Here is a 10,501-nt window from a genome sequence, read left to right on the forward strand (position 1 = left end):
GTAGTTACTTGAGAAATGCTATTCATTCACCTCTTGGCTTGTAAAAAATAATTTCCCAGAATTCACTCTAAGTGATTAACAAAACCTCTAACTATTACGTATAGCAGGTGCTTTGTTTTGCCTTTCTATTTCTTCTACCACTGCTTGGGTTATAAGGTCAACGATGTTTTCTTCAGATCATCAATGCAACTGCTCGTATCATGAATTTGGCCAAATTATCTGGTCTGACACGATCTGAAACTTGTCCTACTTCTGTTGGAAAAGTGTCTAAACCATAATGGTCAGGTCCTATACAGTTTTGGGGTCTGCCTCCACCATAACACTGTCTCCTGATCTCACTCAGCTTCATGATTATCTCTGTGAGTTTATTTCCTTGAAACACTCTTGTTCCCCACTGAAATTTTTCAACAATTTAGCTTTAATTTGCTTTACATTGGTGTCCAATTTGCTTAAGTCAGGATGTTTGATTTGAAATGGTGATGAAGATTATATTCCTTAGGAATGGCTATTATTTCTTGGCAAACAAGGCAAAGTAGTTTGTCTCTTATCTAAGTAAACAATTATCTATTCGTCCACTCCAAATTAAACACTCCATGTTCTGATTTGATCTTTCCATTTCTTTTTATCACTGATTTTACAATCATCTGACCCCAAACTTTAATATTAGGACTAAAAAATCCCCACAGCAACTACTCACATACAAAGAAATACTAAACTGAGAATCTGACCTTGAAGAGAGCACTAGACACACATGTAACTTGGACAGTAGCCTCACAGCAAGGAAGGGAAGTAAGACCTCACATTGTCGCTGCTCATCTCAGAGCAGGTATCAGCTGTATTGGCATGTGGCTGCATTCACTTTGACCCTGTTCAATGTCAATAATGACCAAAAACACAGCAAAAAGTATAACTCTTGCTTCTCTCAGACTAGAAAAAGACTGATAATGGCTGATTGTCATGGATCATGTGACCAACAGGAGAGAATGCACAATGGCAACACACCTGCCAAGTCACATGACAGGCACAAGAGTGATTAGTGGAAGGTGGGTTAAGTGGGGGCATAGACAAAGCACTCCTTACATCTTTACTTTCTTTTATATCCTCTATGTTTTTTTTTTCAGACCACCCAAAATCCTTTGGCAGACTGCAAGTGGTCAGTGGGCCTTATATTATTTAGGCCTGACACAGGTATTTTGATCAATACAATGATCCTGGATAATTCCAAAACCCATGATGAAAAATGTTACTTGCCTCCAAAGAGAGAACTGAAGAACTCTGCATATTGAAGCATACTTTTAAAATTTTCTTTGCTTTTCTTTTTTTTTAATATGGCTAATACAGAAATACATTTTGTATAACTTCACATATATAACTTACATCATAATTCTTGTCTTAATGTCTGGAGAAGTGGTATGAGGGAAAGAGAGAATTTGGAACTCAAAATCTAAAAAAAAAGAAGAATGTCAAAAAATAAAATAAATGAATCACAAAAGAGGTATCCATAAATTTTTTTTAGGAGAAAAAAAGTCCCAGATAAGAACTGTCTCATCATATGAACTCCTGATGATCTGTAATTCATCAGTCTGTGGTTGGAAAACTCTTTCTGAAAACTCCATGAGAGTCTTTATAGGAACATTAGGATCCCATCAGTGATTCCCTAAAATACTTCCAAACACCTTGGGAGGATTAGTTGGCTCAAATGTTCAGAAACTCCACAGGGAGATACATCAATGCAAATGTTCAACAAAGCCCCACTCCTGAGACATTGGTCAGCAATAGTTTGGAGAGGTGGCAAGCAGGTCCAGAGGAGATATGTGGCTTAGTCATCTCTGGGCAACCATAGTTGGTCCTTGAGGCTCTCCAACCCTTTTTGACTGTTCAGTCTACATCTAGATCCCCTAATGGATCCCAGGATGCTTTCCCTTTCAAGCCTTCTCCTGTGTTACCTGGTTTAGCCAAGGGATAGATCAATCAATCTCACACAATGAAGTCAGTAAGGACTAAGGGTAACAAATCAATAATACATTCACTCCAGAAATCATGTGGAAAACTGATCTGAGACTCTACAAAAGTGAAGCCCTTCCCAAATGTCTAGCCTGCCTGGTGCTCTGCTGTGAAGTTGATCTAGGATGTATATCCTGAGGTCCCTTACACTTACTTGAAGACTTGTCCCTGGACTTCATGACCTTGATGAGTTCTCATGGGCTTAACTCCAAGGACTCTCACCTCACTTCCTGTCACCCTCATGTTCTTTCACCCTTCTTAAGGACTATTCTCTGGAGACAAGAGTTTAGGTTCCTTCCTGTATCATCGTGAGTAACTCAGTGGGGAAATTTTGGTCCTGGAACAGAAGTGACTGTGTTGCCACGTAAGTTTCCATGTTTTCAGGGAATGTGTGCAGGTATGGGGAAAGCTTGACAGGGGGATCTCACTCCATTGGATCTCAAGAGAGCTATTAGGGATATGGGGAGGGGAGCTTTGGGTTGAATTGATGGTTCCAGTCAACCTATGTCCTGATTAGTGGTGGTGAGTTTCTTTGGCTAATACTATTTTCAGATAGAACCTTTCTCTTGTCCACTCTAGGAATCCCCAGTCCTGTCATCTCCCCATATTCATAAACCCTTATCTCCCTAACCTTGGGAATTTTCTGACACTCAGAGCCTCTGATAATCTGGGAAGCCTCTGGAGTCAGGGACAACTCCTAGGAATCCAGGACCAACCCTGACCCCTGTGATTCCCTGGATTCCAACAACAACCTTGACCTTTCCCACTGCCATGGGGTTGGAGGTGGAGAGATGGGATGGGGTTAGGGTGGAAGGGAGTTTAGGGGTATCAAAGCTCTGTCTCCCAGGAGGAGGCATGGATGGACTACTCCTACTTACATTACCCCAATTTTTGATTCATTCAGTGGAACAGACAGTGCTGGAGGAGTCAGGGGGAGGCCCCCACCTAGCTGGAAAGACCTTGAACCTCAAATGCCAAACCTCTGGTTTCCAGTTTAAGACAAGCAAACTTGGCTGGTACCTTTCGGCCCCAGACCGTGCCCCACTATGGTTGGCTAGTCTTGAGGGTAGTTCTACTGATGCCACCGAAGACAGAATCACAATCTCCAGGGACAACACCGGCAGTCGGATTTTACTACAGGTTGAAGGGCTGGACCTCAGAGATTCTGGTCAATACCACTGTGCAAGGAGAGTGGGCAATGGAGATGACACAGACAAGTTGGTCTTTGGTCGTGGTACAGATGTGACTGTGGAGCCTGGTGAGTGCCTCTGCTATCCCAGTCCTGTCAAAACCCTAAGGCTTTAGGTCACACAGTCAGTCAGTGCTGGGTCTAGACCAGAAGCAGAGATCCCCATCACCCAGTCCCCTCTCCACCACAGTGTACTCTGTGACCATGCACAGCTATCATTCCTACTCTGAGCTGAAATCCCTGGGGGTCGATTATGGTAGGTCATTAAAGGACTTTGGGTCACATCAAAAGACCCATGGACTTGGGACAGTGAGCAATGAAACTCTGACACTTGTCAACACCAGTGACAATCAGGAGTTGGGGGAGTTGGGAAGGGGAAAGGAGACTGGTTTCTAGGGCAGCACAGGCATGTGAGTTGAGAACATGGGAACCAGGCTGAGGCTGGGACCTGGGGCAGGAAATGGGGCTGAGGTTTATTTTTTACAGTTACTTGGTCACATGAATTTGCTCCCCACATATAGGGCCAGGCTGAGGTTAAGGGGGGAAGGAAATCTGGGGAAGAAGTTTGTTTTTCACAGTTAATATTTTGGTCATATGTGTACCTTTCCCATATCTGGGCTAGGTCCAGATAGGGGACAGGAAGCCATCATTTGATTGCAGGACCTCGAGCCCCCCTGTCACCCAGTGTGTTCTTGATGAGGGATCAGGATGCTGTGGCCTGCCTGATCAAGAACTTCTACCCCAAGGAGCTCCATGTGTCCCTGACCTCCCCTGGGGCTTTCATCACAGCCCACGCTCTTACTCTGATTCCCATGGTCAATGGCACCTACAGTGCTGTCCAGATTGGCAAGGTTGTTGAGAATGATACAGTGACCTGCTCAGTGAAGCACCTTGGGAAAGAGATACATGTATCCCATCGGCCAGGTATGATGAGCTCCTTACAGAGGTTAGGGTGAAGGAGGTAGAAAAGAAAGATGCTTCAGTCTAAAAAGCGGTATCCTTGGTTCAGTGAAGGACATGAATATATGCTGTGTCTGGGGAGGTGTATTACAGGGTGCTAAGTAAAGTTTTAGGGTAAGGAAAAGGGTCTTGGAATTGGAATGTTGGTCCTAGGATCAAAAGGAGTATCTTAGGAAAAGAGGTTATAATGGTGGAGATAGGAAGCCTGGTCTGAGGACTATGTCTTGGATTAAATGGAGTCAGCTACAATCAGGACATGACCCTAGTTTTGGGAAGGTGGTTCCTGAAATTGGGAGGTGGGGGTGGGGCCTGTGCACTGGAGAGGCCAGTCCTGGGCTCCTTGAGGATCAGAGCTATGTCTGAGGATGTATTTCTGACTTCAGATCATATTGGACCAGACCCTGGGATTGCCTCTAAGCAGAAACTGTGTTACTCTGAGCAGGATTTCATGGGTGAGTTAAACATTCAAGGTGAAAGGCAAAGCTAATGGGATTGAAGCTGAGAGCATCATAGGAAAGAAAAATGCAAGTGACCAGAAGGGAACACTGACAAAGTCATGAAGTTACCAAGAAGGAAATTTAGCTTTGGTCATATAAGGAACAAATTTCTGAATATTAGGACTGTTCAAAGGTGAAATGGGTTGTCTGAGGAGGTCATGGGATCACCTCAATGAGGCTCCTTCAGCAAAGGCCCACTTAGGGGCATGTTGTAGAGGGAATTCTCTCCAGGCACAGGTTGCATCAGTTAGCTACTCAGGTCCTTTCTAAGTGAAATTCTCTGAATCTATGATCCTGTTGGTCACCACATATCCTACCTTGATAATGAGATAGCCCAGGGTTCTGAGTGACAATCACCCCAGGTATGGAGTGTGTGATAGTCCACTGAGTGTGTCATAACTAAGGGTTCAGAGTGTATAATGTTACCCAAGGCTCAGGAAATGTGATATTCCATAAAGTGAGCTGAGCCAATGATGGCCCTTCATAACTCACTCTCTTGATAATTACTCCTCACAGTAGTTGCTCCCAACATCATTTCTCTCCTCTTCATGCCCTTGTCTTTCACAGTAGCAGCATTCATCCTATATCAAATAGAGATTGTTATCATTTCCTTTAAGCTTGTTCCTTGAGTTGTTCCATCACTATTTCTGTCACTGTTTCACTCATTCCATGCTTGAATCATTCAAGTAATTTTTAATTCTTACACCTCATTCAAACTTCATATCAAACCCAATATAACCTAACAAATATTTATTGATCACCTACCTTATGCAAGACATTAGGGATTCAGTGGAAAAAATGAAAGACATTCCTTGCTCTCCAGGAGCTTACATTCTACTGGAGGGCAGGATACTACATACAAACAGATAAGTATATACACAATTATTTGAGGAGGGAAAGATCACCAATAAATAAGGGGGTAAGGCAAGGCTTCCTGCTTGAATTGGTGTAAGAGCTGAGCCTTGAAGGAAGCTAGGGATTCTAAGAATGGAGGTGAGGAGGGAATGCATTCCAAAGTGGGGCTGGGATAAGTGGAACTTGGAGATAGAATTCAAGTTTGGGCAACAGTAAATAGGCCAGATGGGTTGGAACATAGAGTGTATGAAGGGGGAATAATGTACATTAAACATGGAAAAGTAGACTAGAACCAAATTGTGAAAGATTACGATTTATCCTAGAGTTATTAGGGAGCCACTGAAGATTCTTGAGCTAAGGAAATGATATGGTCAGTCTTGTGTTTTAGGAAGATAATTTTGACAACTGTGCAGAGGATATATTTGAGATGGGAATAGACTGGAAGAAGGAAGATCAATTAGGAGGCTGTTGCCATAGTTTAGGTAAGAAATGATAGGACCCTGAAACAGTGTGGTGACTGTATGAATATACAAGAAATACAAAACTGAGAAGTCCTGACAACAGATTGGATACATGGGGTGAAGGAGGGGAAGGAAATAAAAATGGTGCCAAGGTTGTGAATCTGGCTTGCTAGAATGATGTGGTTCCTTAAAATAAACAAAGAAGTTTAGAAGAAAGGTTAGCTTAGGGGAAAAGGTGATAAGTTCCATTTTGATCATGCTCAGTTTGGAATGCCCAGTATATACCTAGTTGGAGTCAGATCTAAATCTGAATCTCATCTCTGATACTTATTAGCTCAGTGAACATGGACACATCACTCCAACTCTCTGATCCAGTTTTCTCATTGACAAAAAGGCAGTAATAACTATAGTATCTACCTCATGGTGTTTTGGTGAAAATCTCATGAGAGATTTGTGTAGATTGTTTTGCAAATCTTTTAAGCACTACAGAAATGTTAGCTAGGATTAATGTCTCCACTGCTTAGAAGGGGCCCTTAGAAGCCAGTCTGCTTCCCCTTGACCTTGACCATTGCCCCCTGCAGAAGGACCTGGGCAGGGGAACAAGGTATTCCTCAGTGTGATGGGCCTGAGACTCCTATTCATGAAGACTGTGGCCATCAATGTCCTCTTCACCGCCATGGCCTTGATCTTCTGAGGTAAACGTCTAGCTTTGGCCTATCTTTCCATTCCTTCTAGCTTCTCTCAGATCATTATTCCCGTTCTCCTTTCTTTCTCCTCAGATTCTCCTCTCTACTTCCAGCCACAGCTCAACCTCACCCTGTTCCTCAGTTTCCATTCTGTCCCCTCAGTCTTCTCTGTCCTTCAGACCCCTTTTTAGTGCACTTGCTGTACATGTTCACTTCAGAATTTCCCCATGGCTTCCTCCTCATTCACTATGCCCCATTTGCCTTCCAGGCTCCTGTCTGCTCTGCCCTCTTCTCTCTCATCTCAGATACCCTTTCACCCTCTTTCAGTTTCACTCAGGCTCTGCTTCACCCTGGTCTTATCTCTTCCCCTTCAGTATCCCCTCCATCTCATTGCCTCTCCTTCTTCTTGAGATTTGACTTTGAGGGAAAGATTAAGTGGTGGGGTAACAGTTTGGCGTCTGACTCCCTGACATTTGACTTCTAACTTCTGCTTCTCCAGGAAGAACTTGAGAAAGAAAGTCTAAAAAGTTGCCCTTGGATTCTGGATCTCTCTGGGGAACCCAGAATGACTTCTGGATAACCTCAAGATAACTCCAGAATGACCCCAAGAACCCATAATTAAACCTGTTATGTTTAATCCCCTTTAAACTACAAACTCTTCATTCCTGGGGCCATATTCCCCATGATAAAGTATTACTCATTTCATTAGCCCTACAATAAAGACAAGAAAGCCTTGTGTTCTATGGGCTTCTATGTGTCATGGTGGGGTATTTAAAGGCCAAGTCCACTAGGATCTGACAACTTAGACTAATGTGATACCACACTCCCCCCTCCCTTGTATTGGAGGCTTTGCTTGAGGCTGACGAGGGGATAAACTCGTGCTAATAGGAACCTGACCATGGGTGCCAACAGGAGCCAGGAGTAAGACCACGGGAACTACTGGGAAGATGATAATGACGATGCTAACAGTAATGATATCTAGCATTTATATAGCCCTAAGGTTTGCAAAGTGTTTTACAAATATCTCATTTTTTCCTCACAACCATCTTGGGAGATAGGTGCTATTATTATCTCCATATTTTCAAACTGATGCAAACAGATTGGCCCAGGGTCACACAGCTAGTAAGTGTCTGAGGTCAGATTTGAACTCAGGTCTTCCTGATTCTAGGTCCACTGCTGTGCCGTGTAGCCTCCTCTGCAGGCTGCTCAGGGTGGGACCTACTGGGAGAACATGTGCTTTACCATCTTCCCTTGTCTGACTCACTATGTCCCTGTCATTGTGCTTCCTCATAGAATCAGTTTCAGAGCTAGAAATTGATCCTAGCTGAGTCGTCATCCAGTTGAACCCATACCTGAAAAAAAAATCCTCTCTAGAACCCACCCAGTACCAGCTCATCCAATCTTTGCTTAAAGAACTCCAGTGAGGGACAATGTGTTACCTGGTTGACCAATTCTGGTTTTGGATAGTCCTAAATATTAGGGATTTTTTTCCTTCTTTCTCAGGTCAAATTTTCATTTGGTGTAAAGTAATTTAATATCAGCAATACTGACACTTCCTAATTTCCAAGGTGGCTATGAAAAATGTGCTTTGTAAACTCTAGCCTGCTACAAAAATGGGAATGATCTCAGGGCCTGATCTCTCTCCTGGGCTCCTGATTCCCATTGCTCATTGCTCTTTGGCTGTTTTTAGCTAGATATCATCACAGCACTTCAAGATCAATGGGTTCAAGTCTGAACTGATGACTTTCACCCCCAAACAAGATCTAGACCTTTGTATGACTTAGGCAGAAAAATGCAGAACCATCACAACCCAAGGAGACATATATATCTTACTGTAATGGGAATGCAAATTTGGAAGATCTTCCCTGCCCCTAGGCTAAAATGCACCTGAAGCCTGGGGAGGGAGGCTTGTTTTTCAGTAGATACTTCTTGATTGGCCAGTGAGTCAATAAGGTTGTTACATTCTCTGAGCCAGGAGAAGGCTATATAAGCCCTGATGTGTAGCTTTGTTTTGGGACTCACTTTGAGAAGTGTTCTGTGATTTGATCTGAATTCTGGGAAGCCGTTGTTGAGAGTCCCCCGGCTTTGAAAAACCCAGATGTGGAAACCCAGATGTTGACTGGGTATGGATGTAATGGCTGGACAGTTTGGAAAGCTTGATCTGTTTCTGTTTTGATAATTCTGCCTGTATACTTTGAAGTTCAGGGTGCTGACTTTTTTCCCTGAACAAGGTAAATGATATATGTCTGACTGATTAAAGTAAGCTTGTTAACCCATTTTGAGTTGCTTTCCTTTATCAAAGCAGATCCAAGAACCTGTGGTGGCGGCAAACCCTGAGGACGCTTGGGGTGCTTGCCGCTACACTTACATAAACACACACACACACACACACACACACACACACACACACATTGTGCTGGTGCACGATATTAAAGGAGTGAGAGATCAAACTCAGTTGCCTCAGTTTGGCTTCCATCCTTACCTCAAGAAGCCTTAGTTTTCCCTAGACACCTGTCAAGTACAGGAGGGCAATTTCAGTTTCAACCCAGGAGGAAGCCTGCTGACCCAGCAGAAAGAGGCCCTGCTCAGAGGAGCCTAGAGAGCACCTTCCTGACCCCTTCCTACTCTCCCTAACAGGGGGAAGCATTGGCTGTTAACTCCTTTGTTCATACTTCCCCTTCATGGATCAAAATTTTTTAAAGCAATTGGGGTTAAGTAACTTGCTCGAGGTTACACGGCCAGTTATTTTGTGTGGGTGCCAAGTATCTGAGGCCAGAATGGATCCTGGGTCTCCCGACCCCTGGGCCGGCGCTCTTACTGTGCCACCTGGCCGCCCCTCATGGATCAATTTAAGACAGAAAGTGCCTTCCTTGCTTTTTGTAAAAGTCCTGAAAAAACAGGGACTACTTGGGCTAGCATCTGGGTTAGCTGACCCTGGGCACAAAAAAATCATAGCAAAGAGTAGTCCCTGCTTCAATGGAACATAAAAAATACTGGGGAAGGTTACATAGGGCTGGGCAAGGGAAATGCCGCAGATAAACAACATAAGGTTGGGGGGGAAAGGGCTCTAAAAATAGTAAGATTTGAAAGGTTTGTCCTAAGAGGTGTCACCAGAGACGAACCTTGATGGATATAAAGAACTCTAATATTAGAAGCTGAGGAGGAGGAAACTTGACAAACACCAAGGGCAACTTATACAAAGATGTGAAGGCAGGAAACAGAATTTTGCTGTGAGGGTAATAGAAAGTAAACCAGTTTATTTAGAACAGAGTGAGGGGAGTAACAGAAATGTTTGATTGTGGAGGACTTTGATTGGTTAGCTAAGGCATTCATATTGTATCCTAGAAAAAAGGGGAGCCACTAAAGCTTCTTGAGAAAGGTCAGATTTGCCCTTTGCAAAGTCTATTTTGGTAGCTGTGAGAAGAATTGAGTGGAGACAGGAGGACCTGGAGGAAAGGTGATCAAGTAGGAGCTTTTGTAATATTTCAGAGAACAGGTTATGAAAACTCAAATGAAGATAGTGGCTCTATGACTGGTGATGGATGTAAAGATGTAGGGGAAGTAGAACAGACAAGACCCAACAAATCATTGGATGAGGCGGTGAGGTTATGCAGAGCATGAAGTGTTGAGGAAAGGACACAAACCTGAATGTCTGGGACTCAAAACAAACAGGGAAGTTTAGAGTGGGGATAAGGTTGGGGAAGAAGGTAATGAGCTTCATTTAAGACAAATTGAGTATATTTCCACCAGGATATCCAGGATGCATCTCAAACTCAACTTGCATAAGGAAGATAGTAATGTTTGTAAACCCTATAGAAATCTGAGGTATTAGCATCAGTATTATCATTA

General features: G+C 43.4%; 1 protein-coding gene and 1 pseudogene across 1 annotated transcript; one reads left to right on the plus strand and one right to left on the minus strand.

The window, feature by feature from the left end:
• Nucleotides 1-87: 87 nt before the first annotated feature.
• On the minus strand, nt 88-318 carry LOC138167623 (heat shock factor-binding protein 1 pseudogene; annotated as a pseudogene).
• Nucleotides 319-2,685: 2,367 nt separating this feature from the next.
• LOC138167624 (Ig heavy chain Mem5-like) lies at nt 2,686-7,350 on the plus strand. Its single transcript, XM_069096562.1, is given in 6 exon segments — nt 2,686-3,262; nt 3,816-3,866; nt 3,869-4,117; nt 4,537-4,605; nt 6,548-6,661; nt 7,152-7,350. Coding segments are annotated over 5 exon segments (969 nt in total). The 5' UTR covers nt 2,686-2,775; the 3' UTR covers nt 6,661; nt 7,152-7,350.
• Nucleotides 7,351-10,501: the final 3,151 nt, after the last annotated feature.

This window comes from Petaurus breviceps, unplaced genomic scaffold, assembly GCF_028583685.1.
Source record: "Petaurus breviceps papuanus isolate PSGF00001 unplaced genomic scaffold, PetGlider_PUasm1.0 242374, whole genome shotgun sequence".
Lineage (NCBI taxonomy): Eukaryota > Metazoa > Chordata > Mammalia > Diprotodontia > Petauridae > Petaurus > Petaurus breviceps.